This window comes from Armigeres subalbatus, chromosome 3 (genome assembly GCF_024139115.2).
Source record: "Armigeres subalbatus isolate Guangzhou_Male chromosome 3, GZ_Asu_2, whole genome shotgun sequence".
In the NCBI taxonomy this organism is placed as follows: Eukaryota; Metazoa; Arthropoda; class Insecta; order Diptera; family Culicidae; genus Armigeres; species Armigeres subalbatus.
Genome location: NC_085141.1, coordinates 378,373,318 through 378,393,975, shown reverse-complemented (window position 1 = coordinate 378,393,975; position 20,658 = coordinate 378,373,318). Strand labels below are relative to the sequence as shown.

The 20,658-nt window shown below is 37.6% G+C and overlaps 1 protein-coding gene across 1 annotated transcript in view; it reads left to right on the top strand.

Annotated features, from left to right (window-relative positions):
• The window catches only part of LOC134226594 (tetratricopeptide repeat protein 39B-like), a 62,469-nt gene that overhangs the window by 35,235 nt on the left and 6,576 nt on the right, over positions 1 to 20,658 (top strand). The window contains exon 3 of the mRNA XM_062707464.1: positions 6,324 to 6,355. Coding sequence (XP_062563448.1) covers positions 6,324 to 6,355 — 32 coding nt within the window. The remainder of the gene's footprint in view (positions 1 to 6,323; positions 6,356 to 20,658) is intronic.

The following is a 20,658-nucleotide window of genomic DNA, read 5'->3' as shown; positions in this document are numbered from 1 at the left end:
GTAACCGAATTTTTAAGAAATCCGTGTTACACAAACTACGGCTCTCGTGGCTAGATCAGGTCGGTTTCCTGTCTATATGGTTCCCGATTATGACCTCAAACGCACTGGTCATCTTTCGTACGGATCGGGAGAGAACGTCACGCAATGCGAAAATCAACCGAAAAAAAATGCCGTATAACCTATAATCCAAAAATGACCAGCATGCTGCAATGGAGCATTTTCTTTTCACTTTCAGAAGAAACTGCAAAAAACCGCCAAGTGGCCCGAACGAAGAAAAAAATCACGGGAGCAAATATTTAAACGTCAATACTCGCGGGCGGCACACTGTGATCCATCGATGGGTATAGTAAATCATTAGTACAGATTAAGTTGTATGTAAAAACACAATTTTTATGAAATTAATTGTAGCAAGTTTTAACGCTATTTCGAGAGGGATTCAATATATAGTTCCATTACTTTTCAGAATTGTATTTTACAACTAATCAACAGGTTCAACAAAAACTCAACCGAAGGCGCACTAATTAATTTTCTTACCGACCGCTATAAAAAACAGAAGAAAATCGATTCGCAGACGCATGGTCAATCTGCGTGCATAACGGAACACGACCATTCGCATTTAACTTACTTTCCGGATTGCACGAAGCAGAACAAAATCAATCGGATCACGCAATTGTTCCGCGTGCTAATCGAATCGAAGCACGAATGAAAGCTTATAACTCAATCTCGTAAATGCAGGAATTTTGTTTTTTGTTAGAATTGAAATAAATAAGCATAATCGAATAATTTATAATAAAAACAGTATCGAAATGAATAATGTCAATGTAATGTAGAGAACCTATATACTAAACAATGAATGGAAAGCGATTTCGATACTCACTCATTAGCAGCAAGTACTCAGACTAAGAAAAACATGACAAAAGCAAAAAAAAAAAAAAAAAAAAATTTCGTCAACCAGCAAAAATACACCGTGATTTAATTCACGGATTCGGGAACACCAGTCACGTTTTCCAGAACGTTCAAGAAAACGTGACTGCACTCCCGAATCTGTGACTGTTGTTCACGAAAAAATACACCGTGAACCCGCTAGTTCACGAATTCATGAACCCCTCTTTTTTCGTGCATATAGTTGCATTGAAACAAATTAATATTAATAAATGGGAAATTATCTTTGAAGTATTTCATTTTTTAAAATTTCATTATGAAATGTGTTGCATAACAATGTCACTTTTACGAGATGAGTCGGCCAAGGGTCGATAGTCTCGTTAATAAAGACATCGGGGGTGACAATGGGTCAAATGGGGGTGAGAATGGGTCACTGTTTCAACCACTTAGAATGCTTGTAGAATAGATTGAATGTATCTGAGGGCAAGAAGACTAAAATATAAGAGACCTTTTTGAACGATTTGGCTCTACAACCTCCAGGCTGCCAGTGAGAGCGATGACCCATTCTCACCCCCCAGACCCACTGTATGGGTAATAAAAAGTCACTTTTAAAAACGCCCTGAATTTTGAAGTGATAGAACGGAGGGACTAGTAGAAACAGTTCAGCCCTCTTTTTCATTTTATATAGCATATTTAATCATTTTATATAGCAAATAAGTACATAGTGTGATAGTTATCAATGTTACTTTTTGTTTTCAATTCACTTAAGTAGAAATAAGAAGTTTAAAATATAAATTGAAGGTGCAGAACATCAATTTTTGCTGCTACAATTAACGACTGTGCAGAAGCTAATAATTCAATCTCTATATTGATTCGAAAACGAGTGGAAAAACTTACCGACTCATTCCTATTCCAGTTGAACATATGGAAAGCTAAAGTTTACCTTTGTGTGATGATCATACCCCAAGACTAGATATTCCAAGCAGATATTCCATTCCTGAACAGATCTAATCCTAGTTTTGAAGGAAAACTTGAAGCGTCCGGAGCAATCCACAGGCTGCTGGAAGGATCGCCTTTACCGTTGCAATAAACCATTCCGGAACACAACATCGATTAATTTTTCCTCCTCCTTGCCTCGAGTCCAGCAATAAACGGAAAAGCCTTGCGTTGTTCATTGGCACACTTCCTCTGGTGGTAACTTCTAGGGTACTTTTTGCATTTTATTAAATTTCACTTTTAATAATTTCAGATAGGTATACACAAAAATGATAAATTTTGACGTCGGAAAAAATGCGTCCATCTTCAAGTAAAGCTTACTACGATCCGATTCGAGGGGGTTTAGCGTTGCTGACCCAAAACTACAAACAGCTTCGGACTATATAGTTGATATTTGATTCGAATAATAAATGCCCAGCTGACCCATAATAGTATACTATGTAAGTGTAACTAATAGGAGTGTAATTAATCCGCTTTTTTGTAAGCAATTTGCATCACGTCAGTCTAGCTAGACGCCAACGAAAAGCCATGTCCAGATAATTTTGTAGTAGCTAGGCCACTACACGCTAATTGCTGTACGGAAATCTAACCTCTGACCTCCTGCCGTAAACGCCGCCATCGACGATGAAGTATCTGCTGCAACGCAACGCGTGATTGTGTTCACTCGCGCATCGGTTGAGAAGTGCGAGACATTATTTTTATGCAAATTTCAACACACATCACTTGATAGACACCTGACGTATAATGCGATCAGTTTTGATTCATTTGATTGCCATCTATTATAAACATCTGAGCGGAACTAAGAAGGGTTCAATATTTATGTCGACGATGAAGGGTACGCATGGTAACTCTTTGCAACTATGTATATTTCGAAAAAGATTGTAACTGTATCATCCAATAAAAATAACTTGAGCGATTTTGAAGAAAAATATTTTTTGTTGGAAATTGGCATGCTTTTAGTTTTAATTAGGCATTATAAAAAAATGCAACAATCATTGTTTCAGACAATGTTAAAAATGTTGAATTGTTTGACTTATTTTTGACAAATGCGTATGATATGAGATCTCACCAAGAGACACTCAAGATCGCTTCAGATGAAATTACATAAATGGAATACGTCGTAAGAATCCATCTTCTAGACTTTTAGACTAGACGGGCAAATTATATTGTTTCAATCGTAATCATCTTATTCTTATTTCTCGCATAAATGATTGGCGTGTTGTTATTTTGCTTCATTGCTAAACTCTGCCAATATGACTATATGTACTTAATCAATAATTATAATCATTCTCGTTATCGACAGAGAAAGTCGATTTATGGGTATGTAAATCCATGTTCGATTCCACTGTTCCGTATTCATCATGATGCGTCATTTAATCCACGTAATAGATATGAATTACAGCGTGCCATAAAATTTATCATGTAATCACTTTAACGAACAGCATCGAATGAATCGCCTGCTTTGAGCGTGCTTACAGCGGCACACTAGGAGTTAACTTTCTGAAATCAGTATGGCGAAAGGCATCTAAGGTTCGATTTCTCAAAATTAAGCACCTTCATCGAAAAAATATTTGGTAGGCGTAGTAGCAGACACCTTCCTACATAACCGGTACCAAATAGTTTTTCATGAAAAGTTTCTATTTTCGAGAAAACCCGCGTTAGATGTCTTTCGCCATACAAATTTCTGGCGGTTAACTCATGCTGGCTATTTTGCGCATATACTATAGCGCCTGGATGTGGCAGCGGCGAGTAGAAAATCAGCCACTGCCAATAATTCATTGGATGACAATTAGTCAAATCCCCAAAAAAGTGCCGGTGTTCGAGATGGACTGTATTCCATACCGGTAATGAACTATAATCAAATCGATATTGCTAGAAAGATAGTTGAGCAAAATAGCGTAAGTCCATTTTAGCTCCACAGTGACGACTGGTCGGCGTTCTGTTGAGCACGTGCGTGTTTCTGGAACGAGTATGCCGGCCTGTTCGTGCTGTGTATCGTAAGCGAATATTTTCCACTAGTATATACAAAATGCACACTTTTCTACTTAAAAAAATTATATAACAAAAAAATCATTGAAATATTGTTTTTATAAAGGTTATAATTTCTATTCTTAGAGTTATTTGAGGTCAAGTTCACTAGAAGAAAACATGTTTCAGCTAGAAGTGTTCCACTGGAGCATGCAATGCATGACCATTAGGGTGGTTAAAAAAATCGATTTTGCTCCACAGTGCTCATCTGATTCTTTACCATGTTCTGAGTGTCCTCTGAAAATTTGAGCTCATTTGGATTAAAACTGATTTAGCACAAGCCGTTTCAAGTTTGCATGTAAATTAGTATGGGGAAATTTATTTTTTCATTATACTGTTAATGTCGTTCCCCCATTAAGCGCAGGTTAAAAGAAAACCTACATAGCTAAAAGGAATACTCAACAGCTTTCACCCAACGAAAATCGCATGTTGATTAATCACCCCAATAATTAGTAATCGATTTTAAGACAGGTTGCGAATCTTCAGTCATGATCGTTAAACTTCTTTGAGGGCATCACTGAAATGTGCAGTGCAACATAGTAGCCTGAATTTGTGTGTGCTATCTTTCGCGCCACGAGCAGCAATGTTGCCTGTTGATGAGTTATGCAATTAGCTCCAGAAAATTACGGTATATATTAAATTCGATTACTAATTATTGGGGCGATTAATCAGCATGCGATTTTCGTTGGGTGAAAGCTATTGAGTATTCCTTTTAGTTGTGTAGGTTTTCTTTTAACCTGCGCTTCATGGGGAAGCGTCATTAACAGTATAATGAACAAATAAATTTCTCCATACTAATTTACATGCAAACTTGAAACGGCTTGTGCTAAATCAGTTTTAATCCAAATGAGCTCAAATTTTCAGAGGACACTCAGAACATGGTAAAGAATCAGATGAGCACTGTGGAGCAAAATCGATTTTTTGAACCACCCTAATGACCATGGTGTGTTGAAAATAATATCCCACTTCCAATATAATCCTATTAAGTATGTTAAAAATATAGACACTTCCCAGCTTGGTTATGTTCAGCTTTAGAAGACACGTGCACACCAAACTAACAGCTTCAATTGATTGATATGTAATCGCATCGAAAAATTTTTTAATCGAAAACATGTAGGAAAACATTTACTGTCCACCGCAATTCAATTAGCCAATAAACTTTAATGTCTCGCTGTGTAGCTTCCAAAAACAGCACACAATACAACATAAACCACGGACAGCGTTTAACACACGCTGGTTAATTTAAGGCAGTTAACGTGACATGTCAACGTGTTTTCCTGGACGCTGGTATCAGATGTAGCAGGTAGCTTATGTTCGCCATTCACGCACTACGGCGATGATATAACGAAATGGCCAACATACAATTTCGTCATCCGCTCACTGTCTACAACGGAACCAACGGACACTACCGTACATAGCTTGTGGGTCTTCCCCTTCTATGATCTGGTAGAAGCTATCGATAGTTCATTAGTTCCTGCAGCCTAATCCACGTGCCACACGGTTCGAATGACATTCTGCCGATTTCCTTTAATTTCACGAGTAACTTTCGAAGGATCTTCTATATGGTACATAGATAGCGAACTACATATCGCTACCAAGAAGTCGCCATTGGGTTGCGTGTTTCGTTTCTTCGATAATGGAATGACATTCTCATTTGAAATCAATATTTGAAGATTCGTCTGTTAGTAATTAATCTTCATTTTTACCACGCAATTTCATATGCTAACAATCAATAACAATAGGTATATTAATAATAAACCCCCTTTGGTGTATACATTTTCCTGTTGATCCGTGACTCTTTTTTGTGATATTTTATCACTGTCCTCTCAAATTGTGATTTTCCCTCATTTTACGAGCTTGCATTTGAACAGCTAACACTGAATCAACACATAAGACGTAAGGAGGGTTTCGTAATTGATTTTTTTACTGAATCCATAATTTTATACCACATTTTAACCACAGCTGCGCCCCATATTGGCCATGTCGTTTCCATTTAGCACGAAATTGTAGTTTTGTAATTGAGTAGAAAAATTATTTAGTGGAATGTCTTCAACTGTCTCAGACGAGCTTATAGTACTTTCCATTTAATTCCACTACGTTTTGTTATCTTTACAGACACGTATTTCGACCTCAACTGTGAGGCCGTCTTCAGTGTCTCGACTCGAGTCATGTACCAGACACTGAAGATGGTCTCACAGTTGATGTCAAAATACGTATCTGTAAAGATAACAAAACGTAGTGGAATTAAATGAAAAGTACTAAACTCGTCTGAGACAGCTTACTGAAGTAATTAAAATTCATTAATGGTAAAACCAATCCATGTTTGTATTAAGTCCTTTATTTGCATATGACTGGCCACTACTTTTTTTTAGTTTTATATCCTCAACTATAATATTAACTTCTTCTTTTTGTTTCAGTTCCAGGATGCATGTGATACTGAAGGACCATCGTAAGTAGTTCTGAACCAAGTTTTTTTTATTTCAATAGTTTTGACAAATAATTTATAATGTAAAGGTTTCAACGCTTGCTAATTGTCTTAGGCTTTTGTTCGATTTGCGAATTAAAATCAAATTTATTCCTTCCTAGTGCATTGGGGTCCAAGCACACCTAATAATATTCCCAAGCAACCAAAAGTTCCGAATTTACTTAAATTTGTTCCTAACCGAACCAATTGGTTCACTTTTGGTTCACATTAAGTTCCAAGCACCTTAACGGAACTTCAAAGTTCACTTTTGCGCTCCCACCATACAAAAAATTACTTAAAATGCGAGCTGATTAAGCCATAACACCCCCTCTTATCCGAACTTTTGGTTGCTTGGGTTTGTAGTTCACTGCTAAAATTTCATCTCAATCGGTCATCAGGGAACAAAGTTACAGGATGTCATAATTGACCATTTTGTATGAAAACCAGCATCTGCTGCTATTATCTTGAACAAGGACATTTTAAGGACATAAATGCGTATGAAAAGATCACGAAGCTCTAGGATGACGTTTCGAAGTCTACTGAAACTTCCCGGATATAAAACCATTGACAGTCACATAAGACTTATACCTTATACTGTTGATTGCAAACACAATTTGTCGGCATGTATGTAAATCCTTGGGATGAACTATTAGACTGAAAACCTTTTGAGGATGTTCCTGATTTTCTGAGGATCGAGGGCTTTTATAAGAATTTCACTATCATTCGCACGTTCTTAACAGTTTTGAGCGATATAAAAAACGCAAAGTAATACAGTAGACTTTTGGAATTTGACAACTTTTTGAAAGTCGTTTGGCAAGTTTGAAATCGCGAAGCTCTAGGATGGAATTCTGGAATTGATCACATTTACGGATGTTCTGGATCTCCCAGAGGACTGTTTCGGGAGCACTTGGGGGTCACAGAGGACTTTCACTATTGTTTGCACACACAATTCGCAGGTATAAATAAGGGAAAAAAATCACAAGGCTCTATGATAAATTTCTGGAATTGGTCACTTTTACGGATGTTCCGGATAGAGGTGTGCGCTGGTGCGGAAATCGTTGCTTGTCACAATTGGCGGCGGCGGCGTTTTCGGCCTTACGCCGAAGGTCTTTTAGGCCGGTGGTGGCGGTGGTGACGTGAATCGAATGACAAATTTTAATTGTATTTGATTCTAAAAAAAAATGATTTTATTGAACATAAGTGGTTGGGGTTCAGCCAAACCGCACCAAGCAGCTTTTTGACTGACTTGTGATATTTTGTTCGCAAAAGGAAAACGGAAAGTATGTTATGTCAAATCATGCGTACATTTGTTGTAGGATATCTTCAGTTATGGCGTTGAACGATGCCCGATGCGATTTGTGAATAATTGAATCTGTTACACGAAAACCTTGGTGGAAAATTGGAAATTTTTCATTGCCGCTTGGTGTGATATAGCCAAGTAAGAAAATGTAATGAAGCTCTCCAGAGAAATATCTCGAACTTTTTGGCTTTCTCGTATACTAAGAATACGTAAAGTCTATATGATCGCTCCAAAAACAAAATTTTCTGTAGAAGTGTTATATACCAATCAACTCAGTTCGACGAATTGAGGTGATGCTTGTGTGTATTTCTGTGCGCAAAACACGTGCAAAAAACTCACTCATTTTTTAAGGTACTAATCCTAGCAACTAGTTTGAAGTTTTTATAATTCTTCTGAATTTCCAAGGAAGCACTTTGGAATTTACTATGTTCTGAGCACTCATATGTAATTAAGGACTGTTCAGTTTATAAAGAGGACACCTTGTATTGTCGATGCTTTTAAACCATCATTTTTTTCTGAAGTCTGTTTTTTTTTTATTGAATATATTGTCTGGCCTTCTAGAAATGAAATCCAATTATCAACGAAACAATTCTAACTCAGAAATTTGGGATATTCATAACAATCTAAATTTGTTGGATTTTCAACAGCTTCAACCGTTTATATCCCGTTTTCGGGCTGTCACAGGCTCTACTGTTTCTAGATATCGACAAATCATTGACAGTGTGTTTCTTTCCGATCTTCTTGATGATTTTATTGACATGCCGATTTACAATTTTCTTACAAACTGTCAATTTTGCTTATAAAAAAAAACTGTTCGGAAGCTTATGTTTACGCGAAATTTGAGAAGCTTTGACAATTGGCGCCATTTTGTTGAATTTAAACTGTTTTATCTCCTTTCAAAAAGTACAGTTGATTGACAGTATATTATAATATACGATAAAGCAAACTCCATCGAAATTGACCAATCTATCTGCATAATATCGTTATGTAAAAGTGTCCTCTCAATAAACTGAACAGTCCTTATGTACATTATGTGAAAGATATTGATATGAAAAATGTATTGGAGGTAACCGCTTTCCCTTCGATGGGACTCGAACCCACGACCCTCAGTACGACCCTCGTGGGTTCGAGTCCCATCGAAGGGAAAGTGGTTATCTCCAATACATTTTTTCACTCAATATCTTTCACATAATGTACATAATTGCATATGAGTTCTCAGAACATAGTAAATTATTGTCTAAGTGGGGGTTAAATCCCCGGAATATAGGCAATTAACTGAGTGAACTTTGGAATTTCCAAGGAAAATTGTTTGAGTTTCTACAAGAAAATGTTCGGAAAATCCACGGAAAGTTTCTATTGAGTATTCTTCGAAATTTACACGGAAAATTCTTAAGAATTTCCGCGGGAGATTATTCAAAATTTGGACATCAACAAAACAAAATTAGATTTCAACGGCAAATTGTTCGAAATTTTCAAAAGAAATTCATTGGAATTTGCAAGGGTTTTTTTTTTCAAATTTTCTATGGGAAATTCTTTGGAATTTCTGAGGGGAATTTTATGGAATTTAAACCAAAATTGTTCAGAGCTTCTACGTGTTTTTTGACCCTTCCTTCGGAAGTGTCTATAATTTCACTTTGTATGCGTTACGCAGGCGTGTTATGTATTAACCTATCAATAAACCTCTTGAATTATGAAATAAAATGTATGGCAATTGAAACAAATTCACTTTAATATTGAAAATATAATTACAACAAGTGATATGACATGAAAATATGCTTATATTACGGATTTGTTTCAAAGAAACAATTGATTTTAATTGAGGTACAGATAGAAGCATGTACTACAAAACCTTCTCAGAAAAGCAAAAACGTAAAAATTTGAAGGGATTTCAAAAATTTCTTTAGTGGAAGCTAGATGACAAATGTGAGCGTGTTTTGAGATACTAATAGACCACTTATATGCATGTATGTGTGCGTATGTGTGCAAATTCCAAAATTCACTACCATATAAATCTTGCTCATTTTTAAGGTATTAAACATCATTAGTTTTACAAAATTAGGCAGCCATAAGGCAAAATATATGTTATTATTGAACGCTATTGAGTTTCGTTCAGATCAATGACTGATTAAATTAGTTCTGGATTAATTAATATCATGGTCTCTGGAAATTACGAGTATACATGCTGCCAGCGTTACGATAGTTTCTAACCAACCATGTTACCACATGTTACAATAGCTATTCAGTCCGACGAGCGCCTGATAGATAGGCAACCTGACGTACAGTGCGGAATCATTCATTTTATTGTCACTCAAACCATGGAATCCGCCTTTTGGTAGGCAATTAATTTGTCATTCACACTTTCAATCGCCGTGGGAGGTTGAGTAGTTTTATCCCGTTTTAAATACTGGAGTCTGACAATATTTCCTTTTAATTAAGGAAGGGTCAAAATCTCACTGTAGGTGGATTAATCTGGGTTTTTATTTTTGTTATACTGGAAACCGTTTGTTATTTCAACGAAAAAGAAATCGGATTTTGAAGGATTTTTTTTGGATTTCTACAAGGAATTCATTGTATTGTCCATAAGAAATTCGTCGGAAATTCAATGGAGAATCATTAAAAAGAAGAAAATTATTTGGCGAAAGCCATTAGACCGAATTCAAAAACCATCTAGCCGAATTGTATTTGATCGAAATGAACATTTGGGCAAAACGGTTATAACAACGTAAAATAGTTTGACCAAAAATTTAATTTGGCCGAAGCATCATACAGCCGAATTGGTAATTTGGTCAAAAAAGCATTCTTCCCTAATACGTCATTTGGCTTATATGGTCGTTTAGCTGAATAGGTTATAAGGCCGAAAATGTCGTTACGCCGAAATGGATGTTTGACAGTTGGTCATTTGGTCGAAAATGTTGATTACTGAACGGTAATATGGTCAAAAATATCCACCCGTTTAGCCAATTAACATTTTTGACCAAATGACCATTATGGTCAAACATCTGTTTGGCCAAACGACTTTTTCGGCTAAATGGCCAGCTGAATGACATTTTCGGCCGTATGTCATATTCGGCCAAACACCTTTTCGGCCTTGTGTCTATCGGCCAAATGGCCCTATCTGTCGTTTGACCGAAAAATCATTCGACGAAAAGCCATTTATTCGAATAACTGGTTAGGCCAAAAGTCTTCTAGCCAAATTCAATTAGGCCGAATTAAACGTTTGTCCAGGACGGTATCAGGATTTTCGACCTGACGGTTTGACCGAAAATGACATTTGCTAAAAATGTAATTTGGCTGAAAAAGTCCTTTGACCGACTAGATCATTTGGTCGGAAAAATTAATTTGGTAAAAATGGTCGTTTGGCAGAAAGAGTCCTTTGGCTGAAAAAGTCCTTTCTGCAAAACAAATATTTCTGCCAAACAGCATTTTCTGCCAAATGACCAATTCAGCCGAACGACACTTTCTGTCGAATGCTTATTGCGGCCAAATGACCCTTTCGGGCAATTGAGGTATTCAATCAACTTTTTTTTTTCAGCCAAAGGAACTGTTCGACCAAATGACATTTTCGGCAAAGTAATTTTAGACTAGATGGGCTTCAGCCAAATGTAGTATATTAGGCCAACCAGCTTTTGGACTTACCAACAAACAATTCAAGCTCTATCTGGAGTAAGGGCGAATATCGCAAGAGAGGATTCTCTTCACCGACTTCACCTCTTTTCAATAAAAGTGACAAGCAGGAGGTTTCTTTGTACAGTCGCCTCTCCACATCTCGATATTGAAGGGACCATTGAGATAAGGAGAGATCAAGGAATGGAGGGACAATTGAAATGGGTACTAGATTGAAAAAAGCTCGTTGCTATGAAAAACGACAACAAAACAAATGTCATCTCTTGTTGTTCATGTGTTTGTTATTGTCCAAAAATGGTCTAGTAGCCAAGAAATGTGAATATATTGACATAGGGAGAGGGAATCCTGAACAAAATATGACCAGAACACATCGAGATAGAGAGATATCGAGATAGGGAGTTTATCGAGATGTAGAATGCCCAAATGTATGTAGATTGAGGGGACCGAGAAAACCATCGACATAGGGAGAGATATCGGTATATAGAACATCGAGATGTGGAGAGTCGACTGTAGTTTATCACGTCAGAAAGCTAGAAAACAATGAGAACCTGCATTTTGAGGTTATAAACCACAAATAAATCTTCTCCCAACAAACATTGGAAGCTGATATAGCACTTATTCAACCAAATATAGCCTTTTTCAGGCAAAAAACTAGCTTATTCAACTTAAATTATTTTTTGGGCTGCTTGTTAGTTTTTATTTAAAAGAGGGGAAGTCGACGAAGAGAATTTTCTCTTGCGACATTCGCTCTTTTACCAGATATAGATTGAATTTTAGCTATACAGTCGAAGCTCTACATCTCGATGTTCTTTTTCTTTTTTTAGAATCTTTATTAATGAGACTTTCAGTCCTAGGCTGGCTCGTCTCCGTCGATGTTCTATATATATCGATATCTCTCCCTATGTCGACGGTTTTCTCGGTCCCTTCAATCTACATACATTCGGGCCTTCTACATCTCGATAACCTCCTTATTTCGATGTGTTCTGGTCATATTTTGTTCGGGTTTTTCTCTATGTCGATATGTTTGGATTTCTAGACTACTAGACCATCTTCGAACAATAACAGTCACATAAGCGCTTTATTCTCCTCCAATGTTTGTTGGGCATTGTTGCATTCTACAAAATGGCTTTCTGCCAAACGACTCTTCTCCGTTCAAAAAATCTATTTCAACGATATTTTTTTGGATTTCAACGGGAAATTCTTCGAAATTTACACTCGACGTTTATCTTACTTTTCACGGTGGGATTTTTGAAATTTCAACGGAAAATTATATGGAATTTTTAAGGATATCATTGGTATTTCCACGGCAAATTATCTGGAATTCTAACGGGATCACCCGGAAAAATCTACGGAAATCCAATGAATAGTCGGATTTTCCACGGAAAATTCTGTGGATTTCTTCAATTTTGAATCGGCGTGGAAAATTATAGACCACCGGCGTGACAAATTTCAAACGGCGGCGCCCCGATGCAAAAATGTCGGCGGCGGCGGCACACACCTCTAGCTGGAAGTTTCTTCAAATATTCTGCAAAATAGTTATCATATGGTCGAGGTTCTGCCAAAACGAATCAATCGGCTTCTTGACTGACTTGTGATATCTTGCTCGGACAAGGAAAACGGGAGTTATTTGGCTTGTTGATTGCTATTGAATTTGATAATGATCGGTTATTGCGTTCAAAAGATGTAAAGAAAATGGTTGGTGTCTTGATTAAATGCGAGTAAGGCAATGCCACTATTAGGTGGTTTATTTTTTTTTTTTTAATTTCCGTCAGTACATTTTGGAAATTCTCACAAATCAAATACGAAGTACTAATGAAAAACTCTTAATTATTTCAGGAAAATCTTCGAAATTTTCTTGGAAAATGCTTTGGAAGTTCCTTGAGCAACGTTTCAAAATTTTGGGAGATTGCTTCGAAATTATCTCGGGAAACGTTTCAAATTTCCTAGGGAAATGCGTCAGAGTTTGTTCGAGAAACGCTTTCGAATTCCCTAGAGAAATGCTTTAATATTTTCTCGGAAACGCTACGAAATTTTCACGGGAAAATTTTCGGAATTCTTTCAGGAAACGCATTGAAATTTTCTTCAGGATACACTTCGAAGTTTCTTTGGGAAACAATTCGAAACTTGAAATACTTCGGGATTTCCTTAGAAAACGATTTGGAAATTTATCAGAAAACTCTACGGAATTTCCTTAGGAAACGATTCGAAATTTTCTCAGGAAACGCTTCGGAACTTCATCAGGAAACGTTTTAAAACTTATACGGGAAACGCTTCACAATTTCCTCTTAAAGTTTCTCTTCGAAAGAACGCTTCGTAATTTTCTAAGGAGACGCTTCAGAATAACCTCGTGAAACGCTTAGGAATTTCCTTGGGAAACGTTTCGAAATTTCTTCGAGAAACGCTTTGAAATTTTCTCATGAAACGCTTCGTAATTCCCTCAGGAAACTCATCGGGAAACGCTTCGAAATTTCCCTGTAAACGCTTTGGAATTTCACAGGGAAACGTTTAGAAATTTCTTCGGCGTACATTTGGAAATTTCCTTGGGCGGAATTTTCTTGGGAAATACTTAGGAATTTCCTCGGAAAACGCTTTGAAATTTCCTCCGAAAACTCTTAAAAATTTTGTCGGGAAAAGCTTTGATTTTTTTTTAAAGAAACGCTTCGGAATTTCCTCGGGAAATGCTTCAAAATTTCTACGCGATACGGTTTGGAATTTCCTCGAAAAACGCTTTGAAATTTTCTCAGAAAACGCTGCAGAAATTCCTGTGGAAACACTTTGAAATTTGTTCGAAAAACACTTCGATATTTCTTTGAGCAACAGTTCGGAATTTCCTCGGGAATCGCTTCAAAATTTGAATTGCCTCGAAACTTCCTCATGGAACGCATAAGAATTTCCTCGGGAATGTTTCGAATTTTCCTCGGAAAACTCTTCAGAATTTCCTCGGGAATAATTTCGGCGTGAGAAATTATAGTTCAGAGGCGTGACAGATTTTGAACAGCGGCGGGCCGATGAAAAGAACTGTTTCGAGAGCATTTAGGGGTCACAGAAGTCATTGACTATTCTTTGCACACACAATTCGCCAGTATGAACGAGGACGAAAAATCGCAGAGCTCTAGGATGAACATTTGGAATTGGAAACTCTTATGTGAATATGTACGTTATGTGGAAGATATTGATTTGGAAAATGTATTGGAGGTAACCACTTTCCCTTCGATGGGACTCGAACCCATGGCCCTACAGTACGCTAGACTGGTGCTTTAACCAACTAAGCTGCGAAGGACCTCCGTCGGCCTTCGCAACCTAGAGGCTACCGAATGAGCTCGAGACTCCCAAATTGGACGCAATACATTTTCCAAATCAATATCTTCCACATAACGTACATATTCACATATGAGTTTTCAAAACATTGTAAATTAACGTCCAAGTCGGGTGGTATAATCCCCGGAAATAGGCAATTAACTTTGATCGAACTGATTTGGAATTGGCTATTTTTGCAGATGTACCGGATTTCCCAGAGGGTTTCCGAAGACCGCTCAATAGATGAATTTTCCCAGAAATTATGTTTATATGACAGCAAGAAAAAATTGGAATTATCAAAGCAGATATTTGTTAGCTTTCATAGAACGAAACTCCAAATTAAGGTGCCTAATTGATAAGCTCAAACAGTAGCTCTTTGGCACAGGTTCCTCGGGGACTAGAGAGGTCAATTTGGATAAAACACATTAGTAGGAATTCATATGGAACCGCTCGTTTGCTAGTGCGCGTTGAGCAATTTTTAAAGGAAGAAGAATTCCAATAGAAGTTTTGAAGAAATTTCAAAAGGAATATCCGAAGGAGTTCCTGCACATATTTTCGAAGCAATTCCTAATACATTTGAGGAAGAAATACAGAATATTTCCAAATAAATTCCTAGATTTCTCCTGAAATTCTTTCGGAATTCCTTCAGGAACTGCTTCGAGAATTCCTTTTAGAATTTCTTCAGGAATTCCTCCAGGTAGTTGTTCCTTCGCCAGTAATTTTTTTTTAATGTAACTCCAAAAATTTCTTTAGAAATTCCTTCGGAAATTCCGGGAGGGATTTGTCCCGGAAATAAATCCAGTAATTCCCTCGAAAATTGTTCCAGGAATTCCTTCGAAATTTCCCTCAAAAATCTGTTCAAAACATCTATGAGGATTTTCTTCGGGAATTTCTTTAGGAAAACCTCAGGTCTTCCTGAAATTCCTGCAAAAAATCCTTCAGCAATTCCTTTAAGAATAGTTTTAGAAATTCTCCCAGGAATTCCTTCCAAACTTCTAGAACAAAAGTCTAGGAAATTCCTAAGGAATTTGTGATCGAATTCTTACAAGAAATCTTGTAAAAAATTTAATATTCTTAGATTTCTTTAAGAATTCCTTTAGGTATTGCCTAAAGATTTCGTACAGAAAGTCTTCCAGGGTTTCCTTTGAAAAATCCTTAAATTCATTTCTAAACACTTCCGGATGTTTCTTCGAATATTGAGAGATTTTTTTTAAACTACTTTAGCATTTTTTTTCAGGAATTTCAGAAATCATAACTTCCTCCAGGAAATCATTCGGAAGATCTTCAAATTATTCATTTAGAAATACATTTATGAATTCTTTTAGAAATTTCGGTAATACCTTCCGAAATTCCTTTAAAAATACTAAAACTTGAAAAAAAAAAGATGACATACCCATTGAATCGTCGGACAAAGAAAAAACTTTCGTTTTCATTGCTGAAGTAACACCAAACCCGGAAATTCTCTAACGCCTAAAAAATACTCTAGGATTTTGTTTTGGAAATTCAGTCGGAAATTCCTTTTGAAATTCCTTCAGAAATTTCATTAGGTTTTAAAAATTCGCGTAGGAATTTCCTACGAAATTGGTTTAGAAATTGCTTGGATTATTTTTTAGGAATTCATTTAGGAGTTTAGGAAATTCTACCAAAAATTCCTATGGTAATTTCTTCGGATTTTTTAGAATTTTCAATGAAAATTCCTATAGGAAATTAAAATTCCTTTAAAATTTCTTGGGGTATTTTATTGATTTTTTTCGGAAATACCGGAAATACCATACCAAGTATCATCGTGTTCAGCCTCATGATATACGATTAAAAAAAATGGTAACTAGGCTTAGAAACTTTGTGGTTAATAACTGTGGAAGTGCTGAATGAGAACACAGTTTGGCGGCAATGTCCCAATGAGGGATGCAATGCCAATAAAAAGAAGAAGCTTAAGGTGTTGTTATTTATTATTTGTTATTTTTTTGTTATGTTTTCCGATTGCAGATTTTCTTTATTTATTCGGATGTTTAATTTATTTCTATACTAGCAAACCCGACAAACTTCGTTTCGCCAGAAATTGATTTATTCTCTGATTAATTCTCGAGTTATGAAGAAATTTTTGCTTCATTTGTATGGGAGCCTCCATTTCCAAAGAGGGGAGGGGTCTCGAACCATTCTAAGAACCATCCCCGGCCCTAGAAACCTCTGAATACAAATTTTCACGGAAATCGGTTCAGAACTTTCTGAGTCTATAAGGTTCAGACAGACAGAAATTCATTTTTATGTAAGGTACACTGGGGAAGTAGAAAAATGGGGTTAGGTGTAAAAATCGACTCGAAAAATTGGAATTGTACATACTTTACAGTTTTTACCACACATTGTGTAAGAATATACTTTGATGCTCACACTAATACTATGTTGAAAATTGTATAATACATACACTAACACGGTTATCGCTTGAACTGTAATTTTAGGTTTCGCGAAAAGTTGATTTTTGCATTCATAAAATCAATTCAATTTGTACCAATTGTACTTTTTCAAGTGAATTTTATCACAGGTGACCATTCTAATGCAATTAAACTAATCCTATTCAATTGGTAGTGGTTTGTACCAAAAAAGCAAATGATTCAAAGATTTTACACTTACCCCAGGTCTCAAACACTGCGGGGGAAGTGGATAATGTTCTAATAACGCAATTTTTTTCTTCCCTCCATGGTTTATTTCGATAGCTGTGAAGCTTAATATGTTCTTTCTTTGTTATCATTGTGATTCCAGTGGTGATTGGACTCATATAAATGAGAAAATGCCTGATTAATCCACCTATCGGTATTGATGCCTATCACATGTTTTACATATAAAAAATATATAAGAAAGTTAAAAATAGCACTGATAGGTAAATATATTGCATAATTCACATTAATTTTTGTTCATAAGAAGTTTCGCCGTTGAATGCTATTTTTTTGTGAACAAATTGGTTAAGAACAAGTGCTTAAGAATAGCTTATAATTTTTAACGTGCTTTGCGCACACACATACATACAAATACGCACATACAGACATCATCTCAATTCGTTGACCTAAGTGGATTAGTTTATACCTCTGTAAGTCCCATTTTTCCTTTAAAAAGTTCATCTTTGGGGCGAACATATAGACTTTACGTACACTTAGTGTTCGAGAAGTCAAAATCAGTCCTCTCCTAGCTATTACGAGAATTCCTTGAGGATCTATTCCGTTAAGGTAATGAAATTATTCCACAAAAGATACTCAGAGCAATTATCGTATTGATTTTAGTTATATGCAACTACTCATCACTATTGAAGGTCAAAGTAATATGGGTTATCCACTTACCCCATCTCACTAGGGTAAGTGGAAAAACAACTCAAAATTTTCGAATATTTTCCATAAATTTCAAGCGACCAAAATGGTATGAATTACCGCACAGTTGGTGCAAAATTGACTGTTTTTGATAGCCCATTTTGATTAAACGCATTTAGATCATTTAAACTGGTTTTACACTAATTCAAACATGCACTATCGATTTTTCCTTTTCCACTTCCCCCAGTGTACCTTATATAGATTTATTCATTTGCTTATTTATTTAAGCCGTTACAAATATTGAATTACTATTATGTCCCATAGGGCTTTTTTTTATAGAGCAGCGGTTCTCAACCTGGTGTACATGTACCCCTGGGGGTACCTTCGCTGGCCCTAGGGGGTACCTAGGACAAAAATGCGTAATGGCGGACGTATTACAATTAAAACTCATTGCTACAGTTTTGATAATTGTGTATTTTTATTTCAAAAGATTATATTGTACATAATATGCAATGCTATCAATAAATTCCAATTGGATTCTGCCTTCTACAACCAGCACAATGTATGAAAGGCTGCGGATCAAAAGATCGAACGTGCAAAACGTCGAATGAACAAAATGATTTTTTTTCACTAATGCTCGGTTGCTTCGTTGCAAGAGGATTAGAAGCATCCTTCTACGCATCTCGGAAGCCTTCTTCCAAGCAGCTCGAAGGCCTCCTTTCAAGAGGCTCGGAAGCTTCCTGGGCACTTCAGAAGCCTCCTTTGAAGTTTATAGGTTGCCTCCTTTCAAGAGGCTCGTAAGCTTCCTTAAAAGAGGCTCGTAAGCCTCCTTTCAAGATGCTCGTAAACCTCCTTTTGAGAGGCTCGGAAGCCTCCTTTTAAGAGGCTCGGAAGTCTCCTTTTAAAAGGCTCGGAAGCCTCCTTTCAAGAGACGCGGTAGCCTCCTTTCAAGATCCTTTCAAGAGGCTCGGAAGCCTCCTCTCAAGAAGCTCGGAAAGCTTTTTTTATGAGGCTCGGAAGTCTCTTTTTTTCAAGAGGTTCGGAAGCCTCCTTTCAAGTGGTTAGGTTGCCTCCTTTCAAGAGGCTCTGAAGCCTCTTTTTAGGAAGCTCGGAAGCCTCCCTTCAAGAGGCTCGGAAGTCTACTTTCAAGTGGTTCGGAAGCCTCCATTCAAGAGGCTCGGAATTCTTCATTCAAGAGACTTGGAAGGGTCCTTTTAAGATGCAAAGGAAGACTCCTTTTAAGTGGCCCAAAAACCGCCTTCCAGGCTCAGAAGCCTCCTTTCAAGAGGCTTAAAAGCCTCCTTCCAAGAGGCTCGGAAGGCTTCTTTCAAGAGGCTCGGAAGCCTCCTTTCAAGAGACTCAAAAGCTTCATTCTAAAAGGCTCGGAAGCGTCCTTTCAAGAGGCTCAAAATCCTTCTTTCAAGGGGCTCGGAAGCTTCCTTTCAAGAAGCTCGGAAGCCTCCTTTCAAGAAGCTTAAAAGCCTTCTTTTCTGGAAGTTCAAAAGCCTCCTTTTCTAGAGGCTCAAAAGCCTGCTTTCAAGAGGCTCAGAAGCTTCTTCCAAGAGGCTCAGACGGCTCCTTTCAAGAGGCTCGGAAGCCTCATTTCAAGTAGCTCAAAAGCCTTCTTTTCTAGAGGCTCAAAAACCTCCTTTTCTAGAGGCTCAAAAGCCTGCTTTCAAGAGGCTCAGAAGCTTCATTTCAAGATCCTTTCATGAGGCTCGGAAGCCTTCTTTCGAGGGGCTCGGAAACCCCCTTTCAAGATGCTCAGAAGCCTCCTATAAAGAGGCTCGGAAGGCTCCTTTCGTGAGGCTCGAAAGTCTTCATTCAAGAGGTTAGGTTGCCTCCTTTCAGAACGCTCGTAAGCCTCCTTTCAAGAGGCTCGGATGTTTCTTTTCAAGTGGTTCGGAACCCTCCTTTCAAGAGACGCGGTAGCCTCCTTTCAAGATCCTTTCAAGAGGCTCAGACGCGTCCTTCCAAGATGCTCGGAAGGCTTTTTTTAAGAGGCTCAGAAGCCTCTTTTTTTCAAGAGGTTTGGAAGCCTCCTTTCAAGTAATTAGGTTGCCTCCCTTCAAGAGGCTCTGAAGCCTCCTTTTAGGAAGCTCGGAAGCCTCTTTTCAAGAGGCTCGGAAGTCTACTTTCAAGTGGTTCGGAAGCCTCCATTCAAGAGGCTCGGAATTCTTCATTCAAGAGGCTTGGAAGCGTCCTTTTAAGATGCAAAGGAAGACTCCTTTTAAGTGGCTCAAAAACCGCCTTCCAGGCTCAGAAGCCTCCATTCAAGAGGCTCAAAAGCCTCCTTCCAAGAGGCTTGGAAGGCTCCTTTCAAGAGACTCAAAAGCATCCTTTCAAGAGGCTCAAAAGAATCGTTCTAAAAGACTCGGAAGCGTCATTTGAAGAGGCTCGGAAGCCTCCTTTCAAGAAGCTCAAAAGCCTTCTTTTCTAGAGGCTCAAAAGCCTCATTTTAAGATGCAAAGAGAGACTCCTTTTAAGTGGCTCAAAAACCTCCTTCCAGGCGCAGAAGCCTCCTTGCAAGAGGCTCAAAAGCTTCCTTCCAAGAGGCTCAGAAGCCTCCTTTCAAGTAGCTCAAAAGCCTTCTTTTCTAGAGGCTCAAAAACCTCCTTTTCTAGAGGCTCAAAAGCCTGCTTTCAAGAGGCTCAGAAGCTTCCTTTCAAGATCCTTTCATGAGGCTCGGAAGCCTTCTTTCAAGAGGCTCGGAAGCCCTCTTTCAAGAGGCTCAGAAGCCTCCTTTCAAGAGGCTCGGAAGGCTCCTTTCG